Source organism: Rhineura floridana, chromosome 1, assembly GCF_030035675.1.
Source record: "Rhineura floridana isolate rRhiFlo1 chromosome 1, rRhiFlo1.hap2, whole genome shotgun sequence".
NCBI lineage: Eukaryota > Metazoa > Chordata > Lepidosauria > Squamata > Rhineuridae > Rhineura > Rhineura floridana.
In genome coordinates, this window is record NC_084480.1 from 236,569,443 (window position 1) to 236,587,891 (window position 18,449).

Below are 18,449 nucleotides of genomic sequence, written 5' to 3' on the forward strand. Positions count from 1 at the left end.
GTTAATTGCCTGCTTTGGATGAGGTTGTACTTCCTCTGAAAGATCAGGTTCGTAGTCTGAGGATGCTCCTGGATCCATCTTCATTGCTAGAGGCCCAGGTGCCCTCAGTGGCTAAGAGTGCCTTTTACCAGCTTTGGCTGGTGAGATAGCTGAGTTCGTTTCTGGATTAAGATAGCGTGATCAGTGTTGTCCATACACTGGTAACCTCCAGCCTGCATTACTGTAATGCACTGTTTGTAGGGCTGCCCTTGAGGTTGATCCGGAGAGCTGCGGCTGATGCAAAACACAGCAGCAACTGCTCATTGAGGCAGGATATTGCTACCATGTTATCCCACTGCTGAAAGGTTTGCACTGGCTGCCCATTAGCTGCTGGGCTAATTTCAAGCTGTTGGTTTTAGTGTACAGCTTGGGACCAGGATACTTGCAAGCCTGTCTTACCTTTATATATTCAGTCGATCACTGCACTCTGCAGGTAAGGGCCTCCTGTAGATACCATCTTATCAGGACGTCTTTTCCACACAACATAGGAAGTGGATCTTTAGTGTGTTGTAGCACCTTTGGAATTCCTTCAATATTAGACAGCGACCATCTGTTATCTTTTCAACGTCTATTGAAGACCTTCCTCTTTGAACAAGCCTTTTAAGGACAGACCTTATCCTAGTTGGTGTTTTAATGGAGTTGCTTTTCAAGATGTTTTAAAAAATGTTTTATTTTTAAAATATTTCTAAGATGTTTTGTTTATGAGATTTTTTGATACTTTTTTTGAAGTTTTGTTTTTTGTTTGCTACCCTGGCCTCCTTCTGGGAAGATGTTTGGGATAGAAGTTTATTAATAGTAAGGAACTAGTTTCTTAATTTGTTTCCAGTAGAACCTGATCCCATGATCGTATATTTAACTATAATCTATGGCTTAGGATATGGTCTGAAGGCCAATGTGGCCGCCACTTTACTGAAGCTAAGCAGGCTTGTCTGGCCAGTGCCTGGGTGGGAGACCAGCTGGGAACCGCATGTATTCCTTGATGAAAGAAAGGCAGGATATAAATGTAAAATAAAAATACTTATCAGCAAGAGTATAGTAGCTCAACACAGTGTAGTCTACAGCAAAAATATGCTTTAAGTCCCAGGGCCTCATTATAAAGTTAAGCCCACTGATTACAGTGGATCTGCTCTCAGTGCAACTAACTGGATATTATCCAATGTAAACAGAAAAGCTAGGAAGGCTGCCAAAAAGGATGCGATTCTGAACATAAATATCCTGATACGTCATACCGTATTAAGAAACTAGGGAGGAAATAGTAATGAACATCTCCCTGTAGATGTGCTTCTTGTACTGCTCGGAGTCTACGGCTCAGCTCGTTGGGGTTTTTAAGAAGTGGTAGCAGTTTCCCCCAAGATGACAGATTTGACCCCTATCTATTTTTGATTGATCCACAGACCATTCTAGATTTCTTCTACATTACCAGCATTTGTGGCGGAGGTACACGCAGTTAAGCTACCAGTAATAAAACACTTATAGGCACAAATAATGGAAAGTTGTTTGTCTGTTTCCAAAACAGATTTTTGAAAGCTGATTTAATTTTTTTCATGTTTGAGTTTTCTGGAATGAAAACATGCAAAAAAATTGACATCAGTATTCACCCCCTCTATGATCCAAAGCCTGAGGGGGTAAAATTTAATGGTCTACTCTGATGCATCACCAAGAGAAATAACTTTCATATATAAAGAAATGGGGCCTGCAACATCATGCTCAATCTTCATTTTCCTAAAAAATGTGTTACAGTACACCTGATGTTACTGAAGCCCACTGCTACTTTGAGCATGGATGATGCTGTATTGCTACATAAGCAACAGCACTTGCTTCTGAAAATTGGAAGTAGAGGAATGACTACTTTGGTCTAAGCTTGAAAAGTACCATCTTGTTTATCAACATCTACGTAACGCAGAAAGGGAGCTGAATATTCAAGGAAGTTAATACCTTGAGCTGTTAAAAGAGGAGTTAGCTTTGGACACAAAAGTATTGGACATTAAAGACAAATGTTACTCAGTGTAGGCCTCTTAAGCATTTTTCTGGTTTTTAGGCTATTCAGCATTGCATCTCTAGGGTGTATGTGTATATGTATACACAGATTTTTTATTCAAAAGATTCATCACTGTTCTAACCTCCAAGCAACAAGACTGAGTTTTGAGTATAAGTTAAGTACGATGGCCTATGATCTTTTTAGTCTGCAGTAGTAGTACTATATTTACAAGATTACCACACATTTTGATGGTTTTCCCTGCCATCATTTCCAATAAACCCATCTTTTCTACAGGTGTTGCATATCACATGTTAACATTCCAAGGATCAGGAAGTGGTATACTTTTTCAAACTAAGTGTGTGTGTAACTATTATCTGGATTTTTCCTAATTGCATTGAGTAGACCAGAAAATTTAAGTATCTGAATAAAAATGAAAGAAGGCCTGGAATGTTTCAATAGTTAAGTTAAACCGAAAAGCTAACAAATTACTGATTAATTGTGGGGAAAGTAGTTCTTTTGTATAGTTTTATGGCACAAATTTCTTTAGTTATCCACAGCATATTAAAGTATCTGGCAGAAAGTTGCAGCCATTCAGTTTCATACAAGGTTATGCACAGTTGTTACTACTCACATCAGAATCCAAAGCAGAAAATCTAAATTGTGTACAAGTGGTCTATAAATAAAGCAACAGGGGAATTTAAAACAATGTAGGTGGAAGTCCACTCCCGAAGAGTAATTTCCAGGAACTCGGTATTTTCCATCTGGAAGATTTAGCTAGAGAACAGCTGCTTTCCTGATTTCAGAAAACAAGTCACAACAAAGTATTATTCTTGAGTAACAAAAGCACAGTGATTCAATACATGCATTTACGTGCACACTAGCATTAAATTACTTGGCTGTGAGCTAATGTGCAGCTCTCAGTCTGTGCCAACAGTTTCAAGCTGTTCTGAGTAATCTGCAGCGTCCAAATGAAGATCAACAAACAGTGGATGAAACTTCCCTCTGATCTGTATGTACAATGTGTCCCAGATACACTAGCAAATTTATGCAAGGCATCATAGTGAGGCCCACAAGCCTGGCAAATGCCTTGCACAAATGAAACATGCACCCCAGAATAAGCCACAGAATCTTATGTAAAAGACAGAGGCTCTGTAGCAATTTTTTGTCAGTCCTCTAGTAGTCCCCTAAATAGGTGAGCCAGAGGGTTGGGGGACCCTCCAGAATGTCATAGGAGGCTGAAGGGGAAATAGCTTCTCCTTCCTTCCAGCAGGAACTTCCAATGGATGAGAGGCACTTCTGTATATGGAAGGAGCCCTGCTTTTCATTGCACAGCACCTTTGGATCCAGCCCATTGCCTCTGCAGACAAGGGCAAATATCTACAGCTCTACAATATTCACATATTGAAATAATATTGTAGTTTTGTTTTAGAGCCACCTTGGTGAGTGCTAAAATTCAAAAACTAAAAAAAACCCATGTTTAGTGTGTGCTGGCATATTCTTACCTGGTTTGCAGTTAGTTGGAGCCATTCATTAAGATAGTCAGAAAGAGCAAGGGCATCAGGGATATTGTCCCCCTCTGAACAGAACTTCAGCAAAACTATAATTGGAATACCTTTTGAACAACTGGAATAAAAGTAAAACCAATTAAATAACTAGGCAGAAAACTGCTTCTATGTGGGTTGCATTCTTGTGGCCCTCCAGATGTTGGACTACAACTCCCATCGTCTCTGACCATTGCCCATACTGCTGGGGCCGACAAGAGTTGCAGTCTTATAACATCTGGAAGACCACAGGTTCTCGTCCCTGCTATAAGCCATAGAACACCCACCCACCCACAAACATGGAAAAACCCAGTTAAATTAATCCAGCATTTTTTTCTTTCTTAAGGCAAGCTGAGGTAACATAAATTACCAAGCTTTATCAACCTGGATATCCATACTCTTCACTAGAGCAGGATGACACTCAGAGAACGACCAAAATATTTCCTGGAATGTTGAGAATTGTAGTCTCAGTCTGAAATGTTAAGCCTACAAAAGGGCCAAGAGGAATGGAGTAGAAAATTACAGAACTACACAAGGTATAATTAGAGACAGAAACAATAGGTTCCAAGAGCCTCTGTGGAGATTTATAGATTAAGGTGGGCCTGAAGATAGAAGCAGAACAAAAAAGACATTGGGAAAGGCTTTAATTTATAGAAGTATTTTGTTACTAGAAAGTCCAGTGCTAGACTGCCATACCCCCCCCCACGGGTTCTTTAATATACCCGGTCACACTACCTCTTGCATCACCATGTCAGCATGCATGACTGCCATCATCCAAGATGGAGGGGTGTCAACATGTCCCCATCACTATCTTGAGTGATGGCAGGCATGCACACTGACACATTGCTGCCATCTTGGGTGATGGCAGGTATGCGATGACACAAAAGGTGGTGCGACCACTGTGATGTCCTTATAGTTTGATAACTGTAAATATGGTAAGTGCGGGTTTATTAAGCGATATATAGTAAGTGACTGAGTGAGAGGGGGCAGTACATGGGCTAGAATGCTGGAGAATGTTGGATGATGATTGGCTGAGTGTTTGAATGGCTGAAGGTATAAATGAGAGGATGACAGTTGACTCGGGGGGAGTGGTTGTGGAGTGTGGATTGGAGTTGGTTGGATTATATTTGGCTGGTATTTAGGCAGAATATATAAAACTGGAAACAAGAGTGACACTAAATGAAACCATACGCTTGTTGAACATTCCTAAAGTAATCTTATTTCCTGGTGTTATCAAATAAATACTTTTATTTGTTTACCAAAAGCCTGATCCTTGACTGGGAATACACAGACCAGAAGAGAGGGCAGGGCAATTACCAAGGCTGGAGGGAAACAGTATCAAATAAATGGTGGCAGCAGTGAAGGGAGATATTGTAACATCGTCAAGTATCCAGAGCAACCCAGGATTGTATACTTTATAGACAAAGATACAAGGGGGTTGTGGATGGCAAGGGCACCCAGACACAAAGTAACAATAAGCCATAGGGAGAGACTACGGCGAAGTCTCTAGCAGTATCGTTGACAGGGAGTGGCTGGTGGTGCTGCCTAGCAGTGGGATCTTGTGAGATCTGTACTAGAGTGTGTGAGAGAACAAATAAAAACTGAGATCCTGACAGGTGGTGGGCCTGGTGGAAGTATCACAGGTAGAGCCAGCTGGTGGGATAGTCACAACCACCTTTTTAAACACATGCCAGCTGCACATGAGTGGTGATGCCTGGGACAGTGTAGCTCCCATTTTGCACCACCATCCAGTTGCACCCTGTGAACCAATGCTTGTGGGAGCTCAACACTTCCAGCACCGGAGCCCTCGGCCAGTGCCTGGCCTGGCTGCCTGCTGGTGCTGGGCCTCGTTCCTGGCTCACATTTAATACGCAGAATCACCTATTTTTAGTTCAGTTAAAAACACACACAATTTAGTCTGAGAAGCTAGAAGAATACCAGCAAAAGGCAGTTTGTACTGGAAAAGAACACAAATGAGTAGCCTCCAAAGTAGCACCAATGCTAAAATTAACACCTCATGTTAAACCAACCCAATATTCTGGAGTACATATCAATCGATACACTTGCAGAAAAAAAGTAATGAAATCCTAATGTGGAGCTCCATGATAATTTAAGAAACCAACCACCATTAAGGTACACTACAGACACATGGAAAAGGCAATCTCTTTTAGAATCAGCTGTTCAGAACCAATGCTACCAGTCAAGCGCAGGATGATGGGAGTTGTAGTTCAGCAACATCTGGACAGCCAAAGGTTCACCACCCATGTCCTAGAGTGTTTTCAACACACCAGTCCAGTTTGCACATAACACTAAGTCAAGCCATAGTTCAGTATGAACCAGCAAATGTAAGGGTGAGAAGATCATAGTCACTTTGCTCCCTCTCTGTTCCTGTTGTTACCACACTACTGTGAACTAAGGCATGATTTGGCTTAGCTTTATGTCCAAACCTGGGGTCATGGGTTTTCTCCCCCAGACAAACCATGAATACCAGGCCATAAAGCAAACCTTAGCTACAACCCCCACCCCCTGCCATTTCACAATTTACTTTTGAAATTTTCTTCAGTTTCGAAAGTTTTGCCATACAAAATGGGTTCCTACTATTGGAGAAACACAAGTCTGATGCCCCCTTTGGCATACAGACTTAATTGTGTGGTTCTCTGGATGCACATCAAAGTACACCATCACATATTAAACATAGAACTTCTAATACATTGTAATGGTAATTTTCAATATTAATCTTTTACTGCCTCACCAACCTTTCAGTGAACAATAATCTTGTGATACCACCTCCTGGAACTTGGAACGTTTTATCATCATTTACTCCAGGGAAAGTTACTATTTGCTCTAGTTCTCTTCTGTTCAGTCTCTGCATTTGATCTCCAACTGTTTTCTCAACAGCAGGTGAAAGCAAGTATCGCAGTGAGGTACTGTCAATAAAGCATAAAAAAATATGCTTAAGCTGACAAAAACTAGTTAGGACTTTGAATAAGCAGGTTTATTTGTTTTGTAAGGCATGATGAATTACACCTAGAAAGCAGCCAGAAAAACCAGAAAAATTAAGTTTCTTAACTCAACCATGTCCACTTCATCTGTTTGCCATGAAAGACGATTCTACATATATTAACTAGCTAGCAATTATTGTTATGTGCCTTCAAGTCGATTACGACTTATGGCGACCCTACGAATCAGCTACCTCCAGTACCATCTGTCGTGAACCACCCTGTTCAGATCTTGTACGTTCAGGTCTGTGGCTTCCTTTATGGAATCAATCCATCTCATTTGGCCTTCCTCTTTTTCTACTCCCTTCTGTTTTTCCCAGCATTATTGTCTTTTCTAATGAATCATGTCTTCTCATTATGTGTCCAAAGTATGACATCAGTTTCATCATTTTAGCTTCTAGTGATAGTTCTGATTTAATTTTTGTTCTAACACCCAATTATTTATCTTTTTCACAGTCCATGGTATGCGCAAAGCTCTCTTCCAACACCACATTTCAAATGAGTTGATTTTTCTCTTCCCCGCTTTTTTCACTGTCCAACTTTCATATCCATACATAGAGATCAGGAATACCATGGTCTGAATGACCCTGACTTTAGTGTTCAGTGATACATCTTTGCATTTGAGGACCTTTTCTAGTTATATAGTTAGCAATTGCTATGACGTGCAAGGCCCGGAACTCCCACCCTACACTCCCCCCCCCCATTTTGTACGGCTGGCTATGCGTTCCTGAGATATTGTACAAAGGACAACAAGGCCATTTTGGAAGCAACAAAAATAACTAAGAGAAACTGAAATGAATGTTATCTTCTCCTTGGCAGATTTCCCTCATGCACAACAGAATCATTGCATTGTCCAAAAAGTAGCCTGAGTTTCTAAGGGTCAGCAAGATACACACACACAAAATCACCTCATACCCAGACCCCTCCTATGCAGGGAGGGCGAGAGAGAAAAAGTCTTTTTAAAAAGAGGCTTGAATCTAGGAAGGGGGGGCGAATGGCGATCTGAGCTCCGACACATGTAACAACGCTCTCAACGCAGGACTGCAGGAAGAGAGTCTGAGCCTTGGCCCAAGTCTTGAGTCAAACAGATTCCTTCTCGACTTCAGGTCAGAGCTCCTACACATCACTCCAGCTGTATTCAACTGCCCACTCGTGGGCCTAGGATAGGTAATCTCTCCTACCTGTCACTCTTTATAGTAAAAGGGTCCTTTGATCTCTTTAGTTTAAAGTTATGAATGGGTTAGGATATTAATGATTAATGCTGCCATGCACCCAATGATTTTGTAATGCTATTCTTCTCTTTCTCTCAATAAAAGAAAGCTTTGCTTTAGTCTGGTTTTGACCTGCATTTCTTCGGTGTACACACACCATTTAGGCACATTTCAGGGCAAAGCGCTTCTTTTATCCCAAGCAAAAGATCCCCCTCCTCTCAAGGAGGTGTGTTTCATGGGAAATGTGGATGGCAAGTTCATACACTCAGGTTCCCAAGAGCACATGTCATAACACAATATACATATATAAAAGGAAAAAGGCTGTTCTAGCGAGCTATAACAGAATTTTGTGGTAGATAAAAATATTCCAGTTAATTCCAGTCTTTGATCTTAAGTTAAGAAAAAGAAAGTTCAGGGCATGGATAACCAGAATGTGGTAAGGAGGCAAGAATCTTTGTGGTCTGTGAAAACAGTATTTATAGCCTGCCCTATTATCAAAGGCTTCATGTAGCTAATGATTCATAATATTCAAAGTATAAAAGGATGTATAAAAATATAACACTAAAATATACTTTTGATATTCATCCACCACCGATAAATGTTAGCCCAAATAAAGAGGTTCTCACATTGCTTCCGTACCTCTGCTGTTGCCTTTTACCTTCTATGTTTTTATGAGGTATTTATTTTCTATCATGTTTTTTATGTTATGGGTGCTATGCAATGTTAGTCATACTCAGAGCAGACCCAGCGAAAATAATAGAAGTCCATTAACTTCAACTGGTTTTACTTGTGAGCATGACTTAGACAGGCATTTATGCCCAATGGGTTGTATTCTGTGTAGCCCTAAGGATTTCAACTTGCACAATGGAACAGTTTCCCCACTCCTCCCTTGTGCTAGAACAACTCTTTAGTTGAATACTGCCCTATATTTTTATTTATTTATACTATACACCACTTAGATTTTTTTAACATGTTAAGCAGTTTAGAAACCTAAACGAACTCCAGACGGATGCAATTATGCTTTCGTAAGTGCCTCCACTAAGTCGTATATAAAAGCGGTAAGGGCGGCGAAGAAGTCTTACTTCGCTGCTTCTATTAGGACATCTCTTTGCCGCCCAGCAGAGCTTTTTAGGGTTGTAAGAGGACTTTTACATTCAGGTCCTCAAGATACCATTGAAACATCTGAAGCTCGCTGTAACGACATTGCAGGGCACTTCCAAAATAAAATTGCATGCATCCGTAGGGACCTAGACTCTGATGTTATGACAGACGAATCCACTGAAGTGTCCAGAACACGGTCTTGTCCTTCGTTATTGGATGAGTTTCAGTTGGTGCAGCTTGAGGAAGTGGACAAGGTGCTTGGAATGGTGCGGGCGACCACGTCTGCACTAGATTCTTGTCCATCTTGGCTAGTGAAGGCTAGCAGGACTACTACCACCGGCTGGGCCAAGGAAGTGATAAATGCCTCCTTGAGTGAGGGAGTAGTCCCTAGTAGTCTCAAGGAGGCAGTAGTAAGACCTCTCTTAAAGAAACCTTCCTTAGACCCAGATAACTTGAACAACTATAGACCGGTGGCGAATGTCCCCTTTTTGGGCAAGGTTCTGGAGCGGGTGGTTGCCGGTCAGCTCCAGGCGCTTTTGGATGAAACCGATTATCTGGATCCATTTCAATCCGGTTTTAGGTCCGGTTTTGGCACTGAAACAGCCTTGGTCGCCCTGTACGATGACCTTTGTCGGGAGAGGGACAGAGGGAGTGTGACTCTGTTGATTCTCCTTGATCTCTCAGCGGCGTTTGATACCATCGACCATGGTATCCTTCTGGGGAGACTCGCGGAGTTGGGAGTTGGAGGCACTGCTTGGCAGTGGTTCCGCTCCTACTTGGCGGATCGTCGCCAGAAGGTAGTACTTGGGGAACATTGCTTGACACCTTGGACTCTCCATTGTGGAGTCCCTCAGGGGTCAGTTTTGTCCCCCATGCTTTTTAACATCTACATGCAGCCTCTGGGTGCCGTCATCAGGAGTTTTGGAGTGCGTTGCCACCAGTACGCTGATGACACGCAGCTCTATTTCTCCTTTTCATCCTCTACAGGTGAGTCTGTGGATGTGCTGAACCATTGCCTGACCGCGATAATGGACTGGATGAGAGCTAATAAACTGAGACTCAATCCAGACAAGACTGAGACACTGTTGGTGAGTGCCTTCCCTGTACAGATGGTGGATGTTTACCCTGTTCTAGATGGGGTTACACTCCCCTTGAAGGAACAGGTTCGTAGTCTGGGGGTGCTTTTCGATCCTTCCCTGTCTCTTGAGGTGCAAGTGGCCTCGGTGGCAAGGAATGCGTTCTACCATCTTCGGTTGGTAGCCCAGCTACGCCCCTATCTGGACAGAGATGACCTCGCCTCAGTTGTTCATGCTCTGGTAACTTCTAGGCTGGATTACTGTAATGCGCTCTACGTAGGGCTGCCCTTGAAGACAGTTCGGAAACTTCAGCTAGTGCAAAATGCAGCAGCCAGACTGCTGACGAGGACCAGCCGGTCAGCACATATAACACCTGTTCTGGCCCATTTGCACTGGCTACCTATCTGTTTCCGAGCCAGATTCAAGGTGCTGGTTATGGCCTATAAAGCCTTACACGGCGTGGGACCGCAATATCTTGTGGAACGCCTCTCCCACTATGAACCTACCCGGTCACTTCGCTCAGCAACTAAGGCCCTCCTCCGGGTACCAACTCATCAGGAAGCCCGGAGGACAGTTACTCGATCTAGGGCCTTTTCTGTAGTGGCCCCCGAATTGTGGAATAGCCTCCCTGAAGAAATACGCCTGGCGCCTACGCTTCTATCTTTTCGGCGCCAGGTTAAGACCTGGCTATGCTCCCAGGCATTTTAATGTGTTTAACTTTTATATTTTTGTTGTTCCTTGTTTGTGTTTATTATGTTTGGTTGATTTTATTATGATATTTTGTATTTTAATCTTTTTGTACACCGCCCAGAGAGCTATTAGCTATGGGCGGTTTAAAAATGAAACAAATAAATAAAATAAATAATAAATAATAAAAATTGTCTCTGAAAAAGAGTCAGGCCTGACACTGACCTATCACAAGGGATTAATTGTTTAATGAAACCATGCAGCTACCACTAGAAAAACTGTACATGCATTTCTGACACACTGCACTTATAGCTTCCTTCTGGGCACCAGATACTGAATGCATACCCTGTGAAGCTAAGGTGAGAGGAGGCCTAAATACAAAATTTGAGCAAAACATCAGGCTGTACCCAAAGCTATCTGTGTGCCAACAGAATGGGCCTGCTCATGAGACTTCACCTTCTCTCCCCTGTACTGCCCAAAACTCAGCTCCAGGGGGTCCCCTAACCCTCCAGAGTAGATTTTGGGAGTACACAGGTGGCTGCTGGGAGAAAGGTTATATCTGGTGGCATAAACTGAAGTCCACCCATGCAACAATGGATTCCACCCTAAAAAAATACTTAACAGTTGACACAGACGTACCCACAAAGCTGTTGATCATTACGCTGGTAAGCATGACTGCTGGATAGAAGAACGACTTTGGCAAATCCGCAGCTTTTCACCCAGGATAGTAGTGTTTGACAAAAGGGCCTATATTTATTCTTTACATCAAAGAGGGAAAATAAGAGATTAGAGCATTGCATGAAACGATCTTGTTAAGTCTTCAGCACTTTCAATGTTTTGGAATTGTTAGTTGTGTAAGGGCATATCTTTCTTAGCAATTTGTTTCTTATATCCTTTAAAAAGTAAGACTATTTTGACTGGCAAAGTGATCTTTTAGAACCTATTAATAAATAACAGTTCAAAGAACTTTTTGACAAGCCATCTAGTCAAACAATGCCAGTCAACCACCTATTATGCCATGCTCAGTAAGAAATTACACTACAGAATGCAATGTTTATCCTACAAAATAGAGCAATCACTGTGTTATTATTTGTTAACTAGCATCTTAAATGTCTATGAGATTCTTGCTAGAATCATTTTTAAAACATATCCTCTATTATTTAAATACATTTAAATTGGGACCCTTTCTAGACATGGGTTTGGATCCACAGGTGCCTTGCATGAGTGGAAAAGACCCATTAACTTCTTCCCTTTTCCACATAGTTCCATGCCCCATCCCACACCACTCCACAGGGTCTGTCAACCACCCGGAGCGGCTTGGGGAGATGTGTGCAGGAAGTCTCAGTAGGGAGGAGGAGCTGAGAGATCTGCATTGCATTAGCCAAGTTTCACATGTGCTACTCTGGATTTAATCAATTATATACTTCAAAGGACAATCTTGATTACCCCACCATTAGGACTTGGAAGATGTTTTTACTATTCGCTTTCACTTTTGAAGTGTAATAATGTGAATACCTCCAAACTGACATACATGCCTTTATGAATGGTGATCTGATCTGTAGAACGGCCAGTTGTTTAGAAGGTACTGCATACACTAGAGCAAGAAGAATATAATATCAAGATCAAAGGTACCTTACACTTAGTTTCTAATTTTAATTTATCATACTATAGAGGCCCCTAGCTGGATCGTCACCTTGTAGTAGTAAGTGGGCTTGCGTGTTCCAATGAACCTTGTGAGCGATGCCATCGGGAGTCATGTACTCCCAGCAGGGTCACCCATGGTGGTAAGGTCAAGGGAGAGGAACCAGACAAAGAACGATCCAAGAAAGTCCTCAACGGCAGAACAGTGGGAGGATAACAATGTGTACGTTACAACTGCTGTGAAGGCGGATGAAGGCTGCAGCAGATAAAAGACTTCCAATTGTTGTGGTATCCCATGCCATTGGATTAAAGCCTTTTTCTGTCAAGATTGTGTGTTGATCGTCGTGCGCCAATCTCCCCACATAAAACAAATCACGCACAGGCATCTTACAAGTAAATCCATCTGGAAACTTATGTTCTCACTGTGAGAGACTGTGTGGATCCAGAATTGGCCTCCACAGTCACTTACGGACCCACTGTTAAAGACCTTATCTTGGAAGACAATCTTACTTGGCCACAACTGATCGCCAATGAATGACTATAGAGGATTCCAGAAATTTTAAGCTAATTATTGACAAAATTGATCAACATGTGTTCTGCAATTGTCTTTGTTTCATTCTTATTTTTATTTATTTATTAAATCTATATCCCATCCTTCTACCCAAAGAAGCTCAAGACAGCCTTTAACAACGCAGTGAATAGAAACACAAAGAACAGATATTTATTTGAGATGTAAGGCACTGCCTCAGAACATGCTACAATATCTAAAGACAGAAGACTTTAATATGTCCAAATTTTATGAGCTTCCACATAGCTCTCCAGATTTTTGAACGCTTCCCATTCTCATGTATGATTCTGAGTCTTTGGAGTAGCATCAGGGGTTTTGTACCAATTCTCCCAGAAGATGTTGTGTTGTTGTTGGTGGGGGGGCACATCTGTCCCATCACGCAAGTAATTGTTTCCTGATTAATCAGTACATTTGGGAGAGACTGAAAATGCAGTTTGGAATCCCAAACAACTACATTTCACTCCTTAAACACCCATACTGCTATCATCTTGATTCAATCAGGAAACTATGCATTGAGCACATGAGCTCCTCCTATTTTCCTCAAGATTCATAAAACATTTAGGCAATGCTGTTTACACATAAACATAAGAACAACTGGAGGGATCATTTCATAGTTATTAATTCATATCCCACTTGTCAGCCAAGATTATAGAAGTGGGTTACAACAGGAGCAGCCAATGTGCCCTCCAGGTGTTGCAGACTACAACTGCCATCAGCCCCCACTAGCATGGCCAATGGTCAGGGATGGTGGGAGTTGTAGTCCATGACATCTGGAAGGTATCACATTGGCAACCCCAGCTTATAATTTAACAATGCTCTTTGTTTATTACATAGCACAACTCAACTTCAAGAGCTATTATGTCATCAATATGCTGATGACACTCAGCTCTATCTCTCCCTACCACCTGATTGCAGGGAGGGAGTGCTCATCCTAAACCGGTGCCTGGAGGCTGTGAAGGGCTGGATGTGGGCTAACAAACTGAAACTTAATCCAGACAAGATGGAAGTACTGCTGGTCAAGGGGAAAACTGCACCAGGGACAGGGTTGCAACCTGTTCTGGATGGGGTTGCACTCCCCTTGAAGGAGCAGGTCTGCAGTTTGGGAGTCCTCTTGCCCTGCTGCTTGAATATCAGGTGGCTGTGGTAGCCAGGAGTGCTTTTGGCCAACTCAAACTGGTCTACCAGCTGCGTCCGTTCCTGGAGGCAGTTGACTTGGCCACAGTGACACATGCATTGGTGACATCGAGGCTTGATTACTGTAACACACTCTATGTGGGGCTGCCTTTGAAAACAGTTCAGAAATTACAGTTGGTTCAAAATGCAACAGCCAGAAAGTTAACTGGAGCATGGCACAGGGAACATATAACCTCTGTGCTTTATCAACTCCACTGGCTCCCAATTTGCTTCCGGGCCCAATTCAAAGTGCTGGTTCTGACCTTTAAAGCCCTAAATGGACTTGGACCAATGTACCTGAGGGACCGCTTACGCCCATATGTACCTGTCCGGGATTTAAGATTAGCTGCCTCTCGTCTCCTCTGCGTGCCTTTTTCAGCTGTGGCCCCCAAGCTTTGGAACACCCTACCCCAAGAAGTCCGCTCTGCTCCCTCCCTGATGGCTTTCTGGAGACTTCTGAAAACGATCTTGTTCCGGAAAGCCTTTTGGAGGAACTGAAGGTAGAGCCTGACACTGATTTTATGGTTTTATGCCTTCTACATTAAATGTTACCCTTGTAGTCCCCTTTAGTACCACTCCCTATATATGTATGTATATATGTGTTTATACATATTGTATTTTATGTATTTTAATTGTATTTTATGTATTTCAATGTTTTTGTGATTTTATTGTTTACAATTTTATTATGTACATGTTTGATTTTATTTTTGTAAGCCGCCCTGAGTGCCCTATTACAGGGTAGAAGGGCGGGATAGAAATATTTTAAATAAATAAATAAATATTACAATCAGCTCCCTGCATGAGAGGGCTATAATATCCATACACTAAGAGCCAAATAAGATGTTTGAACACTTATTTGCATGGAATAGTTTGAACATTCTCAGGATGCAGCCACATATGTGCAGCCACAGTTGCAGGTGCTTCCTGGTGGTAATCTGAAAGAGTATTGTGACTGAAAAAACGCACTGCTCATCTCACATAACTTGCTGCTGGAAAACAGCAACTGTAAACTAATAAAGCTCAAAGCCTGTTGCTGCCCATGGCTGAACGCCTGAACTGCCCCTAAAGAGTGTCATGAGTGTGGTGTCTCTAGAGAGTATATTCAGCCAATCAACACTCAAGGGTGTTTGGGCAAAACTGTGTTTTCAGCACTTACCTTCAGCATTTATACACAGTTCTGTTGCATTCTCTTCTGTTGTTGCATATGGATTATTTCCAACCATTGGCACAAGACAATCAGTATAAAAGTAACCGACTTTGGACATGCCAAGTGTGGAAATGACCAAATCTACAGCCAGCTGGCCAACATTCCCCACTGATACAGCTGGCTGAAATGAAAAACAAAATGCAAATCAAGTGAGATAATGGACACATACGAGCTACATAAGCCTCAAAGAGCTTAGGGTGCAATCCAATACACACTTACCTGGGAGTAAGTCCAATTGAACCCAATGGAGCTTAATTTTGAGTAGACATGTATTGGATTGCATCCTTACTGATTTTAGTTTTGCTTTTTGTTAAGAGATTAAAACCTTTAACTATAAGAGTGCCAATACTGACAATTATTGGTTGTGTCTATAATTACCTGCATTTATTGTGAATTAATTCCTCACAGCATTCACATATTCAGACCAGTGTCTTTTGTAATTGATTTTGCAAAGAAATCTTGTGGTATTGTTCACTTGAGAAATATTAAAGGAATAAGAAGTAATCAGCTTCTTCAGATCAGTGTGCATTAATTCATTTGAAGTGAAAGGTTCCCAAAACCATCTTAGCATGGATGAATGACATTCTTCAATAGTTACCATGCTGTTTTGTCAGATCAAGCTCAAAAGACTGGTATACCCCCCCCCACAAAAAAAAGATCCTACTGCAGAACATTTCAGTAAAGGAAAATCACATCTATATCATACTGCCTTTATGCCTATTTCACCTTCTATTATGTATGTATAAGGTAGCATATAAACATGCCTATTATGCCACGTATACAAATAGTTGGAATTCGTCACTAATCATAGCTTCCTCCATACATAAGTTATATACTCTAGGAGAAAGCTGAGATTAGTGAAGAATTCCAACTACATGTTAATTTGGCATAATAGACATATTTTATTTATTTATTTGGACAATTTCTTTATCATTTAATCAAAACTTTAAGCAGTTTACAGCATAGGTTAAAATATCTTAAAATAAATGGCCAATATAAAAAACACTAGAGCGTTTCCATATTCAGTAAAACACAATTAACAGCTAGCAAATAATCTAATTCAGCTTCCTATTTTCATATTAGCAAACCAGAAGCCGATGGGAAGCCCACAAGCAGGCCTGTCCCCACTTGCGATTCCCAGCAACTATACTGCCTTCAATAGTGGAGGTAGAACATAGGCATCATAGCCTTATCCATGATGAATCTGTCTAATCTTTTTAAAGCCATCCAAGTTGCTGGCCATCACTGCCTCTTGTGGGAGCAAATTCCATAGTTTTAACTTTGTGCTGTGTGAAGAAGTATTCCTTCTGCCTGTCCTGGGTTTTCCTAACCCTAAGCTTGGTAAGATGTCTCATAAGTTCTAGTGTTATGAGAGGGGGGGAAAAAACGTTTCCCTATCCAGTTTCTCCACACCATGCATAATTTTATACACCTTTATCATGTCCCCTCTTACTTACCTTCTAAACTAAAAAATCCTCAAAAACATCAGGGAGATTTGCAAGCAGAATTTAAACTAAGACAATGGCCCTCTCCTACTGCTTACAGTCCAGCAACTAGCATTCAGTACCATACCATTTTTGAAGATGAAGGCTATGGACAGCTTAGCATGGCTAATGGTCATGGATATTCTACGCACGCTCACATTCTAGTGAGCCTTACTAAGCAAGGCTCATCTCCAAGTAAATATGCACAGGGCATTGATTAATCAATGTCCATAGGCAACAGCAGGAAAAATGAAACCTCCCAGTTACCTTGAAGGAAATGCATTTCTCACCTATCCAGAATGCATTCCTTTATTCTCATAATCAACTTAAGTAGAACTATTTAAATCATGAAATGAATGTGTGTGCTACAAGGTTGGAATCTTGTACCAGTACACATTGGAGGATGATGGAGTGCCTCAAAGTTTGTTCTGAATACTTAATGTCTGCTCAGTAGTAAAGGTAAAGAATTTGCTTGCTTTCCTTGTGCCTCCCTTTTTATTTTGCTTTTCTATATAATTATTAGATTGTGCATTTGCAGACAACCTACTGATTTAAAAACAAAGCATCTTATGGCATCTTAAAGATTAACAAAATTATTATGGCATAAGATACAGTCCACATCGTCAGATGCATGAAGTGTTAATCATGAGTACAGGTGTGTTTTGGAGATGGGAATAGTAAAAAGTGAGGTCACAGGAAATGACATGCAAAAAAATGGACAGACAGGGACAAGACATATATTTGAATTTCTGTACACCTCAGAAGTCTCTTCTGCTTAGATGATTTATAAGTTAATAAAAAAAGAATTTCATTTGGTACAGTGAGCTTTGTAGTTGTAAGGATTGCCATTCACATGCGAGACTAAAAAATGTTTGTTGCTCCTCAGTTCTCTCCATTTTTCCTCCGGTAAATGTCCTCTGTCCCTTCTATGCCCTCCTCTTCCCTTTTTTTGTTGTGGTGTAACCACTACCATAGGATCTGCCCGGCGATTATTGTCTTGCGGGTGCACCAGGTCTTTAAAAACAACTCCCCTCTCTCTTCCTCCGCTTAGATTGTGGAAAAACGTCCCAATGACCCCCCTTCGCGGCTGACTGACGAGCAAGCACTAAGCGGATCAGAGTTCACGCGCGCCGCGTACTCTGGGCCGCTTGCTGGTTGCCCTGGCAGCAACCGTAGTTCTATCCAGCAACAGCGCGCGCCCAGAGAAGGAATGTTTGTTACCATAAGGAGCATAAAGCCCTTGAAATCAGGGCACGCGGAGCCATCGTAGGAAACGAACATCCTGCCACTGAGAGCGGAAGGAAGAAATACCGTAGTGTAACGTAGAACCGAGGGGGGGGCAATTTCCTACGCTGGAGAGGTCCTTTTTTCCTCACGGGCATGACCAAGTGTTTTAAGTAGTGCCTGTCACCATCTCCCTTTTCACACAAAGGCCAGCCAATGAACCAGGACAGTGACCTCGAGAAAAGCGAGTTGGTTGAACTATTTACAGGACAGGATACCGGAGTCGATGTTTTCAATCGGGCAATTACCAAAGACAGCCTTCTAGTAGCGCCATTTTGAAAGGCTATTGGGCTTGGAAGATTGGTTCTCGGTTGTAAGTGGAGCGTCAGCTTCTGGTTGGCTGAAGATTGAACCAATGGGAGCTCTGCGAAGGCTGGGAAAGAACACAGGCGGGTGAGTGAGCGGGAGGCACGGGCGGGTATTGTGCCCTTGATGTCAACATTACTTGCTCGTTTTCGGG

At 41.9% G+C, this 18,449-nt stretch overlaps 2 protein-coding genes across 5 annotated transcripts in view; one reads left to right on the top strand and one right to left on the bottom strand.

The window, feature by feature from the left end:
- Positions 1-1,527: 1,527 nt before the first annotated feature.
- PSMG2 (proteasome assembly chaperone 2) lies at positions 1,528-18,229 on the bottom strand. 2 transcript variants are annotated; one of them, XM_061594969.1, is made up of 8 exons: positions 17,927-18,228; positions 15,600-15,695; positions 15,171-15,342; positions 12,168-12,226; positions 11,272-11,390; positions 6,315-6,485; positions 3,520-3,640; positions 1,528-2,810 (listed from the first exon to the last, which is right to left on the bottom strand). In XM_061594969.1, the coding sequence occupies exons 2-8, from the start codon at positions 15,603-15,605 to the stop codon at positions 2,715-2,717; spliced, it is 744 nt and encodes a 247-aa protein (XP_061450953.1). In that variant the 5' UTR covers positions 15,606-15,695; positions 17,927-18,228; the 3' UTR covers positions 1,528-2,714. The 2 variants fall into 2 exon arrangements, with proteins under 2 accessions (XP_061450953.1, XP_061450945.1); XM_061594961.1 differs by lacking the exon at positions 15,600-15,695 and having other exon boundaries at positions 17,927-18,229.
- CEP76 (centrosomal protein 76) overlaps positions 17,951-18,449 on the top strand; it is a 30,192-nt gene continuing 29,693 nt past the window's right edge. For 2 of the 3 annotated variants that reach the window (XM_061594881.1, XM_061594891.1), the window contains exon 1: positions 17,952-18,382. The gene's annotated coding sequence lies outside the window, so the exon portion shown is untranslated. Of the gene's footprint in view, positions 18,383-18,449 lie in introns of all 3 variants that reach the window. The other variant, XM_061594911.1, reaches the window with a different exon arrangement.

What these genes read in the sequence shown, in the direction of transcription:
- PSMG2 (XM_061594961.1), bottom strand. Translation starts at nt 17,986, where the DNA reads ATGTTCGTTTCCTACGATGGCTCCGCGTGCCCTGATTTCAAGGGCTTT. An exon ending in ACTGTGTATAAATGCTGAAG is followed by an intron (nt 12,227 to 15,170) that starts GTAAGTGCTGAA and finishes TTCTTGCTCTAG; the next exon opens with TGTATGCAGTACCTTCTAAA. An exon ending in TCCAACTAACTGCAAACCAG is followed by an intron (nt 2,811 to 3,519) that starts GTAAGAATATGC and finishes TTCTGAAATCAG; the next exon opens with GAAAGCAGCTGTTCTCTAGC.